The 20,793-nt window shown below is 33.6% G+C and overlaps 2 protein-coding genes across 6 annotated transcripts; one reads left to right on the forward strand and one right to left on the reverse strand.

The window, feature by feature from the left end:
• Window positions 1–445: 445 nt before the first annotated feature.
• On the forward strand, window positions 446–17,196 carry LOC107998834 (unconventional myosin-Va). 5 transcript variants are annotated; one of them, XM_062083682.1, is made up of 22 exons: window positions 446–1,745; window positions 8,130–8,554; window positions 8,644–8,944; window positions 9,017–9,337; window positions 9,431–9,919; window positions 9,996–10,202; window positions 10,283–10,402; window positions 10,513–10,811; window positions 10,894–11,512; window positions 11,611–11,802; window positions 11,881–12,243; window positions 12,327–12,626; window positions 12,704–12,809; window positions 13,333–13,519; window positions 13,616–13,642; window positions 13,865–14,063; window positions 14,148–14,241; window positions 14,375–14,431; window positions 14,666–14,836; window positions 14,907–15,582; window positions 15,655–15,937; window positions 16,020–17,196. In XM_062083682.1, the coding sequence occupies exons 1-22, from the start codon at window positions 1,719–1,721 to the stop codon at window positions 16,137–16,139; spliced, it is 5,583 nt and encodes a 1,860-aa protein (XP_061939666.1). In that variant the 5' UTR covers window positions 446–1,718; the 3' UTR covers window positions 16,140–17,196. The 5 variants fall into 5 exon arrangements, with proteins under 5 accessions (XP_061939666.1, XP_061939667.1, XP_061939668.1 ...); XM_062083683.1 differs by having other exon boundaries at window positions 1,070–1,745; window positions 13,619–13,642; XM_062083684.1 differs by lacking the exon at window positions 14,375–14,431 and having other exon boundaries at window positions 1,073–1,745.
• Window positions 17,197–17,273: 77 nt separating this feature from the next.
• On the reverse strand, window positions 17,274–20,736 carry LOC107998835 (T-complex protein 1 subunit epsilon). Its single transcript, XM_017058336.2, has 7 exons — window positions 20,491–20,736; window positions 19,574–19,998; window positions 19,305–19,497; window positions 18,699–18,968; window positions 18,228–18,413; window positions 17,668–17,986; window positions 17,274–17,599 (listed from the first exon to the last, which is right to left on the reverse strand). The coding sequence occupies exons 1-7, from the start codon at window positions 20,596–20,598 to the stop codon at window positions 17,466–17,468; spliced, it is 1,635 nt and encodes a 544-aa protein (XP_016913825.1). The 5' UTR covers window positions 20,599–20,736; the 3' UTR covers window positions 17,274–17,465.
• Between the last annotated feature and the right edge of the window lie 57 nt (window positions 20,737–20,793).

The following is a 20,793-nucleotide window of genomic DNA, read 5'->3' on the forward strand; positions in this document are numbered from 1 at the left end:
GAGTTTTAATAAGAAGAGACTAATAAATTAAAAATTTATAATTGGGGAGGGTAGTTATAAGTTAAATTAAGTTCTTAGTTATAAGTTAAGATAAAGAATATTTTTAAGTTGCTTTGTAGTTTGGTGCGTGCATGTTTAAGCTGCATGTAATTTTGTAATGCATGTTAATTAAAAGTAGTTAACATTTACGTAGATAAATTAGTATGCTTTGTGGGATGCTTTGGCTTGTGCAATTATTTTATGATTTAATTTAAATTTTATTTTCAGATTTAGCTTCTCGCGTCGGTTTTTCTTAATAACTCCTTTTGTTATTTATTTTGCACAATGATCAAAGAATTGAACATTTTGCAAATGTATACCAAAAGGAGAATTCATTTGAAAATAAATAAATTTTTTTGTAAAAGGAGGGTGGATGGGACGTGGCTAGGGATAGGTCTCCAATACGCAGCAACCTCCACGGGGTGAGACCTGGGCAATCATTATTATTTGATATACAATTCATAATCATATGATTGTATAGTTATACTATCCATTATATTATTATAAATTATATACTAAATAATATGAGCTGATTGGCTGCGAACGTGTAATTTTACGTGTAATTTTAAATTAATAGTATTTTCAATTTGTTTTTCTTCGAATATAAATAGAAATTTTTATTTTATTGTATTGGATAGTTTAGGATATAAATTTATGATATTTCTATAAAATATTTGAAACAAAATTTTTACAATTTATTTTTATGCTACATTTTTAAATACGAATATTGAAAACAAACGTTAAATATAAATATTTTTCAAAAACAATGAAAATATTATTAATGATTCTTTATCTACCGATAACTTATCGAAGGAGCTAATTAGTAATTGTTTATAAACTAATAAAAATCACTGCATAAATATTTTAATATATTTTTTTTAATTTTAATTTCATTTGTTTTAAAATTTATTTCTAAATAATAATAAAAAATAAATAAACTTAACATGTTATATATTTATAGAAATATAATACATAATTTACCGATATAAGATAAACAAATTCGCATCCGGTATCTCGATTTGTCTGCGAGATGGCGTTAAAGTCGAATATTGATCGTTAAAGAGAGATGCCAAAAGATAATACATATGTAAAAAACAAGGAAAGAAAAGGTTACTCAGCTCGAGAGCCGAAGGATAGTTGTCGTGCAAGGTGACGTAGAGGGGCGCCGAATCTAAACCCGATAACGAACCAGCTGGTGGCAGTGCCGTCGTGCGACGTTTACGTGGAAGTACGGCCTTCGCGAAAATTCATTTTCTATTGGTCCATTGTCGATGATTTGTACGGAAAAATTTAAAAAACGATAGGGACGATATCGTAGAATTGAAAACTATTAAAACAGTGTTCGCGAGTCTCGTTGTTGTATCGGTGATACGTTGATTTTCGTTAGGATTTCTGAACGAAATCAAGCCAAAGGAAGAGAGGAGCAGAGAATAAGAAGGAAAAAATAAAAACAGAAACATGCCGTGACCGCACCTCAGGTGACATCAAAATGTATCGTACAGTCGAAGGAAAATCACTGTGCTTATAGTGCGCGTATAACTTTTAATTGGACGACAAATGTCGTAGGTATTCTTATCTGTGCTAAGTGTGCGTGTGTGAGTGAAATCGTGTGTGCCTGTGGGTGCTGCTTTTCTCGCTTGTACCTGACCTGACCCAGGTGAGCACCTGGACCAACAACGATGACTACGAGGGAGTTATACGTGAAGGTACGAACCAGTTTAGACCATCGCAGATATTTACTCCGATCCAGTTCTGCGATGGCAACTAGTTTAGCAACATTGCGACCAGTTTGCCTGTTGACATTTCGAATTGCCATTTCGTGAAATTTCTTTTAAAAAGTTAGAAGTGAAGGGTTTCCATTGAACAGCGCAAGAAATATTATTTTACCTTGGATTTGTGTAAATATCGTAAGTCAGATCTATTCTTTTAAAAAAATGAAAATTTGTTACGTCATTGTCAAATTATAGAAAAAATTATAATCTCAAATGTAGATGTTTGAAGATGTTCATTACGAAGATATAATTTTGTATCATTGTGCAGAGTTCATCCTGATATTTGCATATTCTTTTTGAAATTCCGAGAGAAAGAATTTGCTGTCGTCAAACAAAGAAACAGAATTTCTTGGGTAAATACGTGTAGTAGAATACGTTTGTATAAACATATGTGAAATTCTTCCTTGAAGTTATCAAGGTTTTAAAAGAAGCAAATACTTTCATTCTTTTTTTTTTTTTTATTCAAATTACAGTATTGATTCTTATTTTCGAATAAACAGCTGACACGAGTGAATTGGTCATGATTTTCAATTTGTTTATTACATTATTATATTTCTGTTTAAATTTATATGAATTTACGCGTAAACGCAATATCGATTTTTACGTTCAGAAAACTTTAAAGCACGTCGTTAAATTTTGAAACGAAGGATTAGATTTATTTTTGAAAACTGAAGATAATTTTCTTTTTTTTTTTTTCCATCGCTGATGCACAATGTACAAAATTAATCGAGAAATTATTAATTATTTGAGAAAATTATAGGATAGACAATATATCGCTTCAATTAATTCAAAGATAGTATACATCATTGATTCGAGCAAAGGTATCTTTCCCAAACTATGCTTAGCCACTTTCACAGAAGATATTCATTTCTTTGGATTTTTACACCAGTGTCTTCAAGTCTTTGACTATACTTTCATGTTTACAAGAAGAGGTGAAAATCCTCTTCTATTTAAATCACATGTCAGTTGTAATTCTGACTCATAACGGAAAGCAATCAGAGAATACAGGGGACGAACATGTTTAAAATCTAAACGAACTTCTTTTCAAAACAAAAATCAATAATTGTCGTGCGGATGGTTGGAGGCTCAAGACCTAAATTTCACTTTAAAACCAGGTGCTGCGATCACAAGTAGGTTGACGACCACGATAACAATTATTGTGTATAAATGAAGTGTTTCTTGACAATGACACTTATTGCGTCAAACCATTCGATATCTCTAAACATGAAATACCGAAGTCTAATACGTTAATCTATTAAAATTACGATTCTCTGATATCGAATCATTGAAATTTTCACGAAGTTGAAATATAATCTTTCAAATATAATCTGAAAACGGAATAAAAAAAAAAGAATGAAGATTAAGATACGATACTTCAACTCGGTTGATAATATTGTTCGAAAATATTACATCGTATTGTGAGAACGTTGCGTGGAAAATACACGAATGTAAAAGGAATATCGCGAGAATATACCTTGTCGACGAGAAGGAGAGTTTAATCCAACTCGAACCTGCCCCTTTAAGGTCGTACCGTGGCTCTCCATCTTGGCTGATTTATTGCCTTGGTCAAGTGAACTACGAGGGTTTGTCCGAGGTCGTATAGCAATTTTTGTCGTTTCTCAAACGATATTGCTTCTTTAATGACACTATTTACTAAAAGTAGAATAAACGTGGAATAAAATATACCCGTAATGGTTAACGGGTATTACATCTGTACAGTGTTATTTCTAAAAGTCAGGGACAGCTATCGCTTGCAACGCTTGTATTGATTTAGTCATCCTTTACGAATTTTATGGCCGGGAATCGAAAAATACAAAATCGTAAACGAACGCAGCTTTTTTGTCAACGTTCTGCAATGGTAATTCTTTTCGATAATCGCTTATATAATACGAATCGCGTAATAAAAATTTTTTATGAACCAGTTTCGAAACATACAGAGTCCGTATACGTGACAGGCGAACCCGTAATAAAATAGACCCGTCGTCCAGATATTATTCTAGCCGGTTTCGAGGCACAAGGAAATAACGAAATTACATTATGCAATGGATTGAAACACGAATCCGTAGCCCCGATCGCACCTTTACATTTAAAGGTAAGCTAACCCCATTCGAAACTGTTGCTCGCACGATCAGTTCGAAGAACGTGATCGCTAGACTTCGCTTACGAGCAAGCAGTTCCCTTTCTCTCGGGACACAGAAAAGCAAAGACGTCTTGGAATAGGTCGTTCTCCTCGCTTCTTCTCGTTTGCGCCGTCACGAGGAAACGGCGGAGGTTACTTGTCGTAAATTCCATTTAGCGTTTGAGATTTTATCCTGAAAGGTCAAGGAGGATTTCTTTCGAGATTTTTCGCCGTCGTCGTCAATCGGCCGACGAGTTATTCCGGATGTTACGATTTGAAGGGAATATTTTTCATCATCGTTCCACGCGCCTTTCTCCTCCTCGACCATTCTTACGGTTTTAAAAAAATGCCACGTGACGTTGCTGTTTCGATTTTAATGAACTTTAATTTCCAGGACGGACGATCTCGACACAGACGGTAATTTAATCGCGGTTGGTTCAAACGCGATGTTGTACGATTGTCCTTTGTGCAGTCTCCGTAAAAAGGAAAAAAAAAAAGAAAGAAAGAAAAGGAAGATTCTCCTCATAGCAATCTCCCACGAAGGCATCTCTATCTTACTCAATGAGGATGAAAGTATGCATAAGCTCGTGTTCTCACGCTTGTAAACTTAGCCCGACGGAAACCTCCATTCATCTGGATTTACGTCCATAGCAACTCCACCTTTTCCTTCGCGCTGTATACGCTTGATAATTGATTTTGTCGTGGAGGGAAATTTGAAAAATAAGTGGACAATGGATATAAATAAATCGTGTTGTGTCGATTGAAAGGGAAACTACTTTTGGTGCACATGTGACACGATGGGGGGATGCCGATTTAAACGTGTGCACGTGGTAAAAAATATACGTGGGCGGGAAACTTGACCCGGTTATTCTCAATAACGGAGAACCCGGCACCTTTCTCAGGAGCTACGACGATCGATCTTACAACGACAAACACGACGCGACGTCAAGCGGTTTCCAAGTGTAGCATGATGCTCTAAATGCACTTTGAATTCACTGCTCGAGCCGTAATAACGTTAAGCCTTGGCAACGGAATCATGGCCAATCATTTTCCCCCAAATCTTTTTTCCCTTTTTCCTTTCTTTTTTTTTATCTATTTTCGCTCGAAAACCATTATTATTATCGTTATTAACGTTAAATTGAAAAGTTAAACGGATGATAGGGGATTGGAAAAATAATATTTGATATTTGCATTCGTATCTTTTTTTAACTGAAATTTACTACTTTTCACTTTGGAGTTTGATGAAATGTTAAAGTTCATTTTTGTTTTATACACATGGCACAGATAGTTAAAGGGCAAGCATCGGCAAATGTTATATTAAAAATGATGGCAAAGTAGTTACACGAAGCATGTCGAACAAACGAATACGTGCGATCATAAATTATGTTGGGAACCAAGGCTGGAGGGAATACGACGCGTTGCAATTTTAAGCATATATGCATTACCAACGCATGTTTATACCAATTGTGTTACTTTATTACGTTACGGTCTTAATTTCAAGAGAAAGGTTTCAGCCGTGTCCTTAGCTTTCATTTTGATCAATAAACGAACAGAACAATTCGAGATGCGCGTGCAACAGATTCTTTCACGTTTTCAATTCGATGAATTCCCTTTCCATGATCGTTATATCTGTTTATATAATATTTTGTGGGAGTACTCGCGAAATGATTCATCCTGGAGTGGTTTTGCCGCAGTAGATAAGATTATGGGCCTTTATCTTTCGTTTTCTTCATTTACATGAATATTATAAATTCGATCGAAGTAGTGTTGGATTTTTGATTTTATATAAATTCGAAATAAATAAATAAATAAATAACAATGGAATAAATCATTCTTTGGATCGTTGTTACGATTAAATACGTTTCGTTATTTTTTTTAATTCATCGTTAATATGATGAACGATTTCCAAGATATTTTTCTTTTTTTTTTTTTTTTTTTTTACAATATACGATAATAATTTGCTACGAATATTGAAAGGAATCGTAGATGGAACGCGACAGAAGCCATAGATCAGTAGACGGTTGGCAAAGTTCAGACACAACATGCGAATAGAGTGCTGCATTTACAGGCGCCAAAGCTTCCCTGTGCAATACGACACCGCACCACTACTCTTTGTATTTTTTCGCGAATTCTATCGATATATTTTTTGATATAGAAAAAGAAAAAAAGAAAGATATTAATGAAGCAGCAGACACGAAATATTCATGATTTGCCTATCTAATTACGGAGTTACATAATTTACGGAGAACTGTGTGAGAGAAGTGGAGGTTGAGGGAACACTAATTAATTCGAAAAAAGAGAGAGGAAAGTGTATTCTCATCTTCGAATTTAGCGATTCAACCGCGTGCAGTTCGCTCTTATTCCGTCCACCTTTTCAATTAACAACAAGCTGCGTGGGAACCCGGCAGGATTTTACTTTTTCTTTTTCCTTTACGCGAGTAAAACACTTCTGAGAGTAATCGTTATTTGGTACGTAACGTAGAAAGCATGGGAATTGTTGATACGCTCGAACGAAGTCAACCGAATCGAACGTTTATTCGAAGAGAAAGGATAGAATTTATTTGGGATTAAAGTGATAGGATCTTTTTGCGAATCATCGGCCGCTCACTCTTCGAAAAGCAAACAGTGGAGTGGATTTCTAAAATATGTGTGAATACACGTTGAGATGGCGAAGAGGATTAATCGATCAATTTTATCGATCAATGTTTTCCTTTCGATAACATCGTCCAACGTTACAAATGCATAAACGTTTTCGAATCTTCTTCGTTCTGATTTCTGATTCGTATGTTGCGGATTATTAATATTCGTAGATGTTAAAATGTTGCTTTATTCGTCGATTCGTCGCGAAGATTCGTTTAACGAGGTTAATTCGAAAAATTGTGTAATTTAAGATTGCAATGTCAGCAATCGACTAACCTCAAAAACGGAAAAATAAAATAATTATATTAAACGCGTAGCATTAGTATTCATTGTTAAATTATAGCGCACGTTTTACGGTTGAACATCTAAATACGGTGATATTCACAATTTCGAGGTTAATCGTTCGGTTAATAATTTCATGGAAGAAAAAGTATTCCAATTTGTTGTTGAGAAAGTTGTAATTATTGGCTTTATGATAGCTTTTTGATAGAGATAGCTTACGCTGAAATATTATATTGTAAATTATTCTTAATTAAAATATCGATGCAATTTTTAATTTACTTGTATTAAATTTCCTAGAATCTTTTTTATCTGTCTCCTTTTTTTTTCAATCTTTTCTTTCAATTTTTCAAATAAATGATCGACACGCGAGATCTAATTGTTCACGATTACTTTTTCTTTACGAGCATAATAATTGATTCAGAGATTCGGATCACTGTTCTGTGATATAAAACATTTTGTCGTCTTTGATGGACACTTCGAAGTAGCTTTCAATTACAATGTTAAAAAAATACAAGGAAGTTCAAGAAGGCAGTGAACTGTATACCGTTGCTTAATATTTTTTCAGATCACGTAATCCTTTTTCTGTCTTTACACTTTGCTCGATAACAGTACATTTTGTCTCTCATTTGTATAATCTTGAGACACGTTCGTGAACCACGTTCCTTCCAATACCGTTACATATATTTCTTCATCTTTTGGAAAGAAAAAAAAAGATCGTATTCGCCTCTTGAAATATTTCACGTCGCCTTTTGAAATATTTCTTTTTCTTTTTTTTTTTTTTTTTACCTATCATAATAATTTCATAATTATTACTTTCGCCTTTTTTTTTATTATTACGAAAGAGCTCGTTCGCGATAATGACAGTTTTAACGCGATAACCAATCCCGATTTGGCGCATTCGGCGTCGAAATCGATATGCCATATTACCGACCTCATTTTCATACGTACTACTCGCGGGAAGGAAAAACAGGTCATCTTTTGAAAAGAAGGGAAATTAGACGCTAAGTAATTAACTCGCACGAGCTCGAAAAAGAAAAGGAAAGAGAAAGAAAAATTTACCTACTTGGATCCATATCTCGAGGCGATGCTTCCTTGTTAAACCGTAAAACTTAAGCTATGAAACCGACGATGATAGTATTTTTCAAACTTTTATATCGGCATAACAATTTGCGAGGTATCCTCGTTGATGTATAATTACTTGACCTCAATGAGAATGAAAAAAAGAAAAAGAAAAAATGAATATAATTCAAAAGAGAAAAAAATTGTATGTTCTCCAGGGTGGTAGAGTATGGATACCACATCCGGAAAAAGTTTGGGAAGGCGCAGTGCTCTTGGAGGATTATAAATTAAATCAGCCAAGTTTAAAAGTTCGTACGGACGAGTCGAGTCAAACGAAAATCTTGGAGATAAAATCGGATACCGATTTGCCACCGTTGAGGAACCCCGATATACTCATAGGGGAGAACAATTTGACGTCGTTGTCGTTCCTTCACGAGCCAGCTGTCCTCTACAATCTTCAGATACGTTTCCAGCGGCACTGTATTTACACGTATTGCGGTATCGTTCTGGTCGCTTTCAACCCTTACAACGAACTGCCGATCTACGGGAACGACACGATATGGGCGTACAGGGGGCAGGCGATGGGCGATTTGGAGCCCCACATATTCGCCGTCGCAGAGGAAGCTTACACGAAATTGGAAAGGTTCGAAGCGAATTTTCCGCTGTTAGATGTATAAATGGCGGTGTGATTGTTGAAGATTTGTAAGAGAGTTGCGTGATAAATTTGCGCAGGGAAGGTCACGATCAATCCATCATCGTTTCCGGAGAGTCCGGGGCCGGGAAAACCGTGTCTGCGAAGTATACGATGCGATATTTCGCCACTGTCGGTGGTTCCACGACCGAAACTCAAGTGGAAAAGAAGGTTCTTGCCTCTTTGCCGATCATGGAAGCCATCGGCAATGCGAAGACGACGAGAAACGATAACTCCTCGAGATTCGGCAAGTTCATCGAGATTCAATTTAACAAGTACTATCACATCACCGGGGCCAGTATGAGAACGTATCTGCTGGAAAAGTCAAGAGTCGTGTTTCAGGTATGCCGATTAATACGTACGATCGATATTGGCGAATTGGAATGGAATGGTGAAATGTAGATTAATTTGTAGACGCACGAGGAAAGGAATTATCATATATTTTATCAAATGTGCGCGGCCGCTGCGCGGCTTCCACACTTGCATTTAGGCCACCAGAATAAATTCCACTATCTGAATCAAGGAAATAATCCTTTTATCGATGGCGTGGATGACTTGGTGTGTTTCGACGAGACGATAACCGCCCTCACCATGCTTGGATTTTCGTCCAAACAACAGGACGACATGCTTCGTATTTTAGCGGCTATAATACATTTAGGGAACGTAAATATAGGGAATTGCGATAACCAAACAACGTTGAACAACGAAAATGACACCGAGACCAGTTATATTCACGTAAATATCGATTGTGTCTTATTCTGGACATTCTATTGACAACTTGTACGCAACTTATTATAGTCTTTTCTTCTTCTTCTTCTTCTTTTTTAGCCTGCGGACAAACATCTTTTAACGATGTGCGAGTTATTGGGCACCGATGTGAACGCGATGAGGAAATGGCTGTGCCATAGAAAAATCGTGTCGATGAGGGAAGTGTTTTTGAAACCGATGAACGTGGAACAAGCGATCGGTGCCAGAGACGCACTGGCCAAGCATATCTACGCGGAATTGTTCAACTGGATCGTAACCGGTATCAATAATTCCCTCCAATCCCAGAACAAACCCCAATGTTTCATCGGTGTTCTCGATATTTACGGTTTCGAGACGTTCGAGATCAATTCGTTCGAACAATTCTGTATAAATTACGCGAACGAGAAGTTGCAACAACAGTTCAATCAGCACGTGTTCAAGTTGGAGCAGGAGGAATATTTTAGGGAGGAGATCGAATGGACTTTCATAGACTTCTATGACAATCAACCCTGTATCGATCTTATCGAAACGAAACTGGGCATCCTTGATCTGTTGGACGAAGAGTGCAGGGTAAAATAATTTCTCCGATGATCTCTCGCTATTTTCTAACGCGTCTCCATAATCGTCAATTATTATATATACGCAGATGCCAAAAGGCTCGGATAATTCGTGGGCGGAGAAACTGTACTCCAAGTGTGGAAAGTCGAAACACTTTGAGAAACCACGATTCGGCACTTCCTCTTTCTTGATTCATCATTTTGCCGATCGCGTGCAATACGAAGCGACTGGTTTTTTAGAGAAAAACAGAGACACCGTTATCGAGGAACAGGTCGACGTACTGCGAAACGGAGATGTACGTAAAATGCATAATGACTTTTACGAAGAGAAATTGTTGGAACATGTTTCTTTTACATTTTCCTCGTATTCTTTCAGAATAAATTATTGAAGAAATTGTTCAGCGATGAGGACCCGAAGCTTGTAGTGCCGAACGTGAGAGTAAAAGTATCCGCTCAAAAGCCGGTATTAAGCACGCCTAAGCAAAATAAAAAGACGGTAAGTTTAACGAGGATATATAGAGAGAAAGAGAGAGAATTTCAATTGCAAATCTCTCCCGCGACAAATTTTAATCAATTAACGATATAAAATTTGCACGAAATTTTCAGGTGGGCTCGCAATTCCGCGACTCGTTAAACATGTTGATGTCGACGTTGAACGCGACCACGCCGCACTACGTGCGCTGCATCAAGCCGAACGATTCCAAGGAAGCTTTTGAATACAATCCAGTCCGCGCTGTGCAACAATTACGAGCTTGCGGAGTTCTAGAGACAATTAGAATATCCGCGGCTGGTTTCCCCAGTCAAAGAACGTATAACGAATTCTTTCTCAGATATAGATGCCTGTGCAAATTCAAGGATATACGACGTGACGATCTCAAAGAGACGTCCCGTCGCATATTGGCAAGGTTTGTCACTTTCAATTCCATAGATTTATTCCTCTCCCTCTTCGATTTTAATCGAAATAAATGAAATTTCTTCATTCTTCAGGTACATCAAGGACGATGATAAATTTAAATTCGGCAAGACGAAGGTTCTTTTTCGCGCTGGCCAAGTGGCTTATTTAGAAAAATTACGGGCGGAGCGACAGCGAGATGCTTGTATCATGATCCAGAAAACGGTACGCGGCCTGATCTGTCGTAGCAGGTATAAGAAGATTCGACGTGCTGTGCTCGGTCTTCAAAGGTACGGAAGGGGTTACATCGCGAGGCAGAAAGCTCAAGCTGTGAGGGAAGAAAGGGCCGCGATAAAAATTCAAGCTCGCGTCAAAGGTTGGCTGAAGAGGCGCCGATACCTTCAGATAAAGCGCACAATTCTTGGTATTCAGATATACGGGAGAGGAAAAATGGCGCGAGAAAAGTACGAACGGATGAAGGACAATGCCGCCGCAATTGTAATTCAAAGATTCGCCAGGGGATATCTTATAAGGATGGCGTGCAAGAAGAAATTGAGGAATATTATTATCGTTCAGTCTTACGTACGAAGGTATTTGGCGAAGAAAGTGTTCAAGAGACTGAAGGCTGAAGCGAGAAGCGTGGAACACGTGAAATCTCTCAATAAGGGATTGGAGAAGAAGATCATGACGTTACAGGAAAAGATCACTGAACTTGTATGTTTTGATTATTCGTTATTTAAGAATTTAAATATATATATATATCGGTATCTTGATGTTTGAAATGAAATATTTGGATCTGTTCGTTTTTTTAGACGAAGGAGAATCATGTACTGAAAAATCTTCAGAACGAAATGATAGATTTGAAACATAAACTCGAAGGATTGAAATCCGTAGATATGGAAAATAAGAAATTAAACGTTATATTGGTAGAGAAGGAAAAAGAATTAGAAAAAATAAAGAATATAGTAAAAGTTGAAAGAGATGAAAAGATGGATATATTACAGGTATTTTGTTGGAAAATCTTTTAGAAAAATTGTATAAAAAAAGAATCTAAACTTTTATTTTATTTTATTTTTGTATAGGACAAAGAGAGAAATGTCCAAGAAAAAGAACAACAAAATATAGAGCTTCAAAATGAGATTGAAAAGTTACGAAAAGAATTGTCGATAGCTACTGAAAAGTTGAAGAACAATCAACGTGGTGTTGAGGAAGACTTGAAGCATCGTTTAGAACAAGAAAAAGATCTTCTCCTGCTGGATCAGGATCAGGATCGTGGCGCTTATCAAAAATTATTGAAGGAATATCACGAATTGGAACAACATGCGGAAATGTTAGAGCAGAAACTTGCTATGCATGTTCCTGCACATTCTCGTTCTCTTAGTAATGCTTCCAGCAGCAGTGGACAAATTGTATCTACTGAGCTTCCACAAGATGATCAAAACATTGTAAAATTATTTTTATTATATTTTTATCGAGATTTATTTTATTTCCATGTTTTAACGTTTCAATGTTATATTATTTTTCCAAGGATTTGGGTTACGGATCAGTAAGATCTACCGCTTCTTCTTCGGCTCCTTATTCACGATTGGAAACGATCGATTGGAATCAACAAAGATCAGACAGTCCTCCCGATGGAGAAGTTCAAATGAATAAATCACCCTCCGAAACAAATGGACCGACACATGCACCGGTAGATATTGGACTGGTCTTAAAATTACAACAAAAATTGAAGGACGTTGAAAAAGAAAAAGGAAGATTAATCAGGATGGTAGAAGATTTAGAACGTGATAGTCCTGAAGAAACTTCGAGGATGCAAGATACATTTAAGGTAATTTTAATTTTGTGCTTAATAGATCGCAAGCGCCAATTACGATATTGAAATAAATATTTTTTGATTTTTGTTAGCTTCAAGAATTGGAAATGGAAAATGCTCAATTAAAGAAAGATTTAGGTTCGCTGAGAAAAAGTATGACTTCAGCGGGTGTAACAGGAGCGCAGCAGAATCTCATGGGTAACTTATTAATTTATATAGCTAAAGAGTTTATCCATTATATGATTTATCGATTACTGTAATTTGCTTTCTTTTTTTCATTTGTGTTTATTTAATCTATCTTTAATGTATAATATTTTTGTCCGTTTTATTTTTCCATTGTGGCTTTTCTATTTTCCACTGTATTAACCACAAAGCTTGGTTTATATGGTGATGTTTAAATATATTGCATCTTTATAAATTTTGCTTTTGTTTTTCTTGTTATCCATATACTTCGTATGCATATCAATGTTAATAAAAAAAAAGCACAACTCTCACCTTAATAATAAAAGTTTCATATTATACTTTATTACCTCTCTCCATGTTTAATTATTTATAACGTATAAAAGCAATAAAAAGTTTATGGAAAAATTTGTTTTTTTTTTGCTCTTTCATTTTATTTGTTTATTTATTATTTATTTTGTTTTTGATCATATATTATTTTTGGAAATATAAATTAAGTAAAAAAGAAAAAAAGAAATACGACGAGTAATTTTTATTTTAGGACAATTCGATGCACTTCAAGAAGAGCTTGAAAGAAGGCGGGAAGAATGCATTCAATTGCGTAGCGTACTGGCAGATAATACACGAAGAATGAAGAGCTTAGGTTCAAATTATGGTCGTGACGTGGACATAATAAACGAAGATGGAGAATTAGTACTCGCTTTCGAAGCGCAGAAAAAAATTAATAGGTAATTTGAGATTTCTCAAACTATCTAATTTTTCTTTTCACGGAAGAAAAGCACCTAATAGTGTTTTGTCGTTTGTGCATGCAATTCAATTTTCAGTAGACTTAAAACAATGGCCTCGAGAGAGTGAGTTGAGCAGATATTTTGCCGTGATTAATCAGTGATCCATTTAGCGATCTTTATACGATTCATAATTTCGGGATAAATCAGCAAAATTTATTATTAATGCATTAAATAATATTTATTGCTAATACGTTATTCATTTATTATGATATAGTGCTAGTTTTTTCAGTTCTTTTCAATTAAAATTGATCTTTTAAAAATGATTCTTTATATGTCTATTTAAAGGCAATTAGAAGACGAACTTCAAATGAAAGAGAAAGGATGGAGATTACAGAGAGATGAATGGCGAGCAGAAATTGATAGATTGCAAGAAGAAATCGAGAAACAACAAAAATTACTTTCTGTAAATTTGAGTAAATCACCACAGACTCAGACTGAGGCATACATGCAACACGAAATTGCCAGGCTGACATCTGAAAACTTGGTAAATATTATTTATAATATTATTTAAAATAAAACATCAATAAAATGTTTAATAAGTACTAATACTAATTAATATTTCATATAGGGATTACAAGAAAAATATGATAAAATGGCCGAAGAATGTAGAAAGTTTAAGAGACGATGCAAAATACTTACAAAACGTTTGAAAGATGCAGGCTGTAAGTATAGATTATTTAACAACCAAACAAATTTATTTTGTTTTAATACTTTAAAAAAAAATATTACGTATAATAAGAAATAATTCAATAAAATGTAGTATTAAAATTATGCAATATTTAAATGCTTTCAAAGATGAGGGAGATGATGCTAAGGAACATAAAGATCGCTCTTGTATATTAAGGGGCTCCGGTGAGTGAGTGGTCGAATGTTTATTTTCATCGAATTTTGCGAACCATAACTCACCTTAGCTCTTATCATTTACATAAATTTTGTATTGTTCATGATCAAAAATAATTTTTATATGTATTTTTTATTTTATCCTTCAATTATTTCAATTTATGCACATTTTCAGTCTTATTTTTGATATTAAACTTCAAATAAATTAATCACTTGAACAATAAATATGTAATATTTGTTTTATAGTACCAGATACTACAGAATCTGTAAATGATTCCTCAATAATATCTACTGGCAATGGAACGGCAGATAATGGAAGTAATTTGCCAGTAATTCGAAAGAAAGAGAGAGATTATGAGGGCATGTTCGAGTTTAGAAGAGAAGATATTAACGTAATAATACGTCACCTTGTTATCGGTAAATTCAATTAATTTTTTTATATTTTAGATGCTACCAGCATTTTTCAAAGCATTTTCATTCTTTCTAGATTTAAAACCTAGAGTTGCGGTGACGTTGCTTCCTGGTTTGCCAGCCTATATTCTTTTCATGTGTATAAGACATACAGACTGTATAAACGATGATGAAAAAGTGAGATTGCTGTTAACAGGCTACCTCAATGCCGTAAAACGTGTAGTTAAGAAACGTGAAGACTTTGATTCCAGTGTGCTCTGGTTCAGTAATACTTTAAGATTGTTACATAGTATGAAACAATATTCCGGAGACAAACCTTTCCAAATTGAGAATACTCCAAGACAGAATGAACAGTGTCTTAGAAATTTCGATCTAAGCGAATACAGGGTTGTGTTAAGCAATGTAGCACTCTGGATTTTCAATAATATTATAACAAATCTTAAAGAAAGAATTCAGGCTTTAACAGTCCCCGCTCTTCTCGAACACGAAGCCATATCTGGCTTGAATTCTAATAAACTTGGTAGACCCAGGTCATCTTCTATGGGAGAAGAGCCAGAATCAACCCAACAAAAGCTTAACAAACTTCTCGATGAACTTACTTCAGTGTATAAAACTCTTCAATATCATGGTGTTGATTCTGAGATCGTTATACAACTTTTCAAACAACTGTTTTATTTCATGTGTGCTAGTGCTCTGAATAATTTGCTTTTGAGGAATGAACTTTGTCACTGGACAAAGGGCATGCAAATAAGGTTTGTAAAAGTTTGTTATATATATATATTCATTTAACATAATTACTTTACCATTCTTACTTGATTTTATAGATATAATTTAAGTCATTTGGAACAATGGGCAAGAGATCGAAGATTAGAACCAGCATCTGAAGCCCTTCAGCCTATTGTACAAGCAGCACAGCTTTTACAAGCTCGTAAAACAGATGATGACGTAAATTCCGTATGTGAAATGTGCAACAAATTAACTGCGAATCAAATAGTAAAAATTTTAAATTTGTATACACCCGCTGACGATTTTGAAACGCGTGTGCCAGTTTCGTTCATTAAAAAAGTACAGGCTAAATTGAGCGAACGTGGTGAGAACAACGAACAAGTAAGTGTGAATTTTATCTTAAATATTCTCCAATTTATTAATTACATTAATATATATAATAATGATTGGAAATATTTTTTAGCTGTTAATGGATCTTATGTATTCGTATCCAGTAAGATTTCCATTCAATCCATCAGATATTCGATTAGAAGATATTGAAATACCGGAAGTACTTCATTTACCCATGCTCAAAAAAGTTTAATAGAAAATAGAAATGGAAAAAATTAGAGAGACCCTATTGTGCATATAACTTTTAGTTGAGTAACAACCTAATAAATAATAGCCTATTTATTAAAAAAAAAAAAAGAAAAAAAAAAGAAAAAAAAGGAAGAAAAAAAGAAACAGATAAGGGCTTATATTACTTTTGTCAAATTAGATAACGCATCGAGAAGAGTCATCGATACATTTTATATATTTTTTTTTACTCGTGTAATTTGTATTTTATGAAACATTATTCCTATTCTTCCCTATAAAAATATTAAATTAAAAATTTCGTTCTGACAATTTTCGTTAATATTATATAAAGATTGTACGTCAAGATTTAAAAACGGTGTTTGATATAAGGCTCTGCTGGAGCTTGCAATTTATATAACATGTGAATTGGATAAAAATATTAGACGTACGGTAAACAAGAATAGTGAGATATACGAATGCAAATATAAACGATGAAACGAAGTGCCGAATTCTGTATTATAAAGTACAGAAACGTTGTTATCAAGATTAAAAATGTTTAAGAAATGTGTTGTTTCTCGGTATTGTTAGTCTATCAAAAGTTATTATTATAGTAAAATATTGCAACTCCAAGCACGAACTTTATGTATGTAAGAAAAGAAATTTATGGAAGATGTAAAAGTTATTATGTAAAAAAGGAAAGGCAAGATATAAAGTTATGTTGGGATAGATTGTATATTTTGTGATACGAGGAAATCTGCCTACGAAGTCTATTTCCATAGACTGGGGGCAATATAGAAGAAGGAGAAAAGATAGAGATATATAATGTTGTTATAATATAATTTATAAATGTGCAAACAATTGTATTTTGTGCCATTTTATTAGTAGAACGTAACTAAATTCTGTTTCTTACGTTAATCGATCTGTATTTACGTTTCACAAATATATTCTATGGAATAATTTCTAACGAAATTCCTATAACCCGAATTGTACAGAAAAAAACATCTGTCTACACAATTATACCTTGACTCGATGTGACAAATTTATTTGTTCCTACAATGAAAATAAAAACGAACGTTGATGAAAAACATTGATGTCCTACTATTTAATTAACATGTTGTATATATTACTAATAACAAGGAAATTAAAAAAAAAAAGAAATAAATTTTGACGAAAGTAAAATTATTTATTTCGTATCACAATGCTGTTACATAAATATTTTTCATTTTTATACCGACGATAAAATGTTAATTAAATTTAATACATCAATTAGAAATGTGAATGAAGCTTGGAAGAAGCAAGGAAGGTGAAATATTGAAAAATCCAATAATATTGGAATAAAAAATATGCAATTTCTTTAGGCAGCATCGCCGGCATCACTAGGTGAACGTATGTCATCAATTTTAAGAATCATCTTGACCAATTGTGTAGCTAATAAAATCTGTTGTGTTTTACTCGTCAATGTTTCGATAACATTTTGTGCTCGCATATCTGAAAAAATAAATAATTATTTATTTCTACATATTATAACGAAAAATGATTGCAAGTTCAATACGTACCATAAGTGCCGCGATTTAAGCAATCTACACCAAAAGCAGAATTGCTTTCAGCTATTTGTGCTGCTTTAATATCAGCTAAAGTATTTACAGGTGAAAGGCCAGAATTTTCAGCAAGTGCCATAGGCACAGCATCTAAAGCTTCGGCAAATGCACGGAATGCATATTGTTCCAAAGTACTGATTTTATTAGCTTTATCTGCGCATGCCAAAGCACAAGAAATTTCGGCAGCACCTCCTCCGTATAAAATTTTCTGATTTTTAATTACATTACGAACCGTACACAATGCATCATGAATAGCTCGTTTTGCTTCTTCAATAATCTAAAAATATAAATAAAAAAATTCATAAATTGATATATTTATATTGAACAAATAAAAACGATAGAGTAAAAAAATGTAACATTAAAGAAAAAAGTTCAATTAAATTGATTTAAATTGAACAACAAAATAAATGTCATAATGTTTTATTCTTGCAAGGTGTCTGGTCAATTAGATATATCTGAATATCATTGAAATTCTCCTTGCTTTCATTATTTTTATAAGAATTCTGAAAATTAATTACCATTTTATTTCCACCACGGATAAATATGGTAACTGCTCGAGAATTTTTACATTCTTCAATAACAAGCATTCGATCTTTAGTAGTACCAAATGTTAATTCTCTAACGACGCCTGCATGACCAAGTTTCTCTGGTGTCAATTCTTCAAAGCGAGGAACAATACGTCCACCCGTAGCGATAGCTATTAACTGAAAGAATTTAGTATTATTTTACGATTTTTTTTTTAATAAAGAAATTAAGCCCTCAGATCTCATAATCTATTGGTCATTAGAGTTATGATAAAAAGAAGATAATTAACTAATATATATATAAGAAAATTTTATATTTATTCTTACAATTACAAATAATACTAATGATATGAAAAAATTAAATTACGAAAAATTAAATTAGTTTATTATCTTGACTTTTATCCTCTTTCATTGGATTTTATCATCATTGGGCAAATATAAATGAAATATAAAAGTAAAACTTACTTCGATTTCTGGGCCACCAACCCATCTAACAGCAGGTAATTCATTCTGAAGAAGAAGATGATTAGCTTCATCATCAAATCCCCACTGACAAATGGCAAGTGTTGCACCAGCATTTTTAACCCTTTTCACCATTTCAATAAATTTTTCTTGTTCATATTCACGTAATGCTCTATAATCATCAACTGAAGTGACATCCAACTTATGCTTAGTTTTTGGTTTGGGAGGTTCAAATGGGCATGTTAAAATAGCTAATTTAACATTTTCCAACCTCTGAAATATAACAAACCATTATTTATTAAAAATTTTATATATCCAATAGAATATTTCATTAAAAAAAGAAAAAAAGAAAAAATGCCTTCAGCTCTCATAATCTTTTGATCATTGAAGCCACTGTAAAAATCAAATTATTCAATAGTTACTTGAACAGAGACTTTTATTTTTTCAAAAGTTAACAAAATATAACTGAAGAAACAATTTAAAGTCCCCAAAACAAGTAAGCTAAAAAATTTATTTGAATTTTCACCCTTCTCTGTTCTCTTTCTCATCATCAGGCAAGATGAAATAACTTTTCAAATCAATACATGTTATTTTTGCAACTAATTATACCTTAGGCATTTGAGGATGGCTGAAATCTTTATCAATGACAACACCACGAACAAGGACTGTATCTTCCAATCTGCCTCCAACTTTTCCTTCTATTTTTATTAATTCAAAATTTACATCACGTGCAACAGGATCTAAAACTGCAAATACAGCATTTACAGCTATTTCTGCCATTTGTCTGTGACATTTGTTGATGCTAAAACAAACAGAGAACCAATTACTTTTCCTTGTCCATAAATTAAACTTAAATAATAATAAAATGTTTTTCTTACATTTTGGAACCAAGACTGGTCATTGCAATTTTTATGTAAGGTTCCAGATTGTCTGGACTACCTTCAAAATCATGTACAATCATTTTTAAATGATCCGTTGCACATTTTGCTGCCATTTCAAAACCATCTGCTATTCTAATTGGATGAATTCCTTTATCTAGCAGTTGCTCTGCTTGTTCTAAGAGAGCACCCGCTAATACAACTACACCAGTAGTACCATCTCCAATCTCATCATCTTGGGATTGAGACAATTGAACCATTAATTTTGCAATTTCATGATCCACATCCATATTTTTTAAAATTGTTGCTCCATCATTTGTTACAGTAACATCACCATCAGAACTAACCATTAGTTTATCAAGGCCCTTAGGACCTAATGAAGTTTTCAAAATATTGGCTACATCACGAGCTGCTAAAATATGTGACTGCAAGTATTCAACATTTATTAAAGATGTTATTAATATTTTATATAAAACTTATGAGGATAATATTATTGAATAAATTTCAAGATTTTACTGAACTTATTTCATAGATCCATATATCCATATCCATATATTCTCATATCCATATATGGATAAAAATCATTATCAATGAAATTTATTTAATTCTTTAACTTATTGAAATATTAAATTTATGAAAAAAAATTATAATAATAATTATAAAATACAATTTTTAAATATATGTAATATTATTAATTCAGATTACATTTTTTACAATATTTCTGCTGTTTCAGAATAAACTGCCAAGCTTAAAATAATGTCGCCATTGCCGTTTCACGTGGTCAGTTTAATTAATCGTTAACAAAAATTTTTAATTCTTTTAGTTCAATAAAATCATGAGAAAATATCAAGAAAATTTTTTTATTACTTTTATAATTGAAATGAAAAAAAAAAATTATTTAAATAATATAAAAATACCTTGATGGCATCAATACCGGTTAGGCGTTTTTGCTTTTCCTGGTTACGAAGAATAATAAAAGGCCGACCGTATTCATCAAAGGCCACAGTACCAGGTATTGCAGTCATTTTGTTCCAAGAAACTTGGACTTTACGTTTAAAACAGTTATAACGAAAAGACTTATAAACTTACAAACTTACGTTTCTTTGTCGTCAAAACTACACGACCATTTTGTTGTCCATAACGGATGTTCATAAGCAAGTAGTGCCATCTATTCTCGAATATTCTGGGTTAGGTATATTTGAAGATGAAACTTGAAAACG

The sequence above is a fragment of the Apis cerana genome, linkage group LG13 (assembly GCF_029169275.1).
Source record: "Apis cerana isolate GH-2021 linkage group LG13, AcerK_1.0, whole genome shotgun sequence".
In the NCBI taxonomy this organism is placed as follows: domain Eukaryota; kingdom Metazoa; phylum Arthropoda; class Insecta; order Hymenoptera; family Apidae; genus Apis; species Apis cerana.

What these genes read in the sequence shown, in the direction of transcription:
- LOC107998834 (XM_062083682.1), top strand. Translation starts at nt 1,719, where the DNA reads ATGACTACGAGGGAGTTATACGTGAAG. An exon ending in ACGTACTGCGAAACGGAGAT is followed by an intron (nt 10,203 to 10,282) that starts GTACGTAAAATG and finishes GTATTCTTTCAG; the next exon opens with AATAAATTATTGAAGAAATT. An exon ending in AATACGTCACCTTGTTATCG is followed by an intron (nt 14,837 to 14,906) that starts GTAAATTCAATT and finishes CATTCTTTCTAG; the next exon opens with ATTTAAAACCTAGAGTTGCG.
- LOC107998835 (XM_017058336.2), bottom strand. Translation starts at nt 20,598, where the DNA reads ATGACTGCAATACCTGGTACTGTGGCCTTTGATGAATACGGTCGGCCT. An exon ending in CCGGTATTGATGCCATCAAG is followed by an intron (nt 19,999 to 20,490) that starts GTATTTTTATAT and finishes GAATACTTGCAG; the next exon opens with TCACATATTTTAGCAGCTCG. An exon ending in TTGGTGGCCCAGAAATCGAA is followed by an intron (nt 18,414 to 18,698) that starts GTAAGTTTTACT and finishes AAATTCTTTCAG; the next exon opens with TTAATAGCTATCGCTACGGG.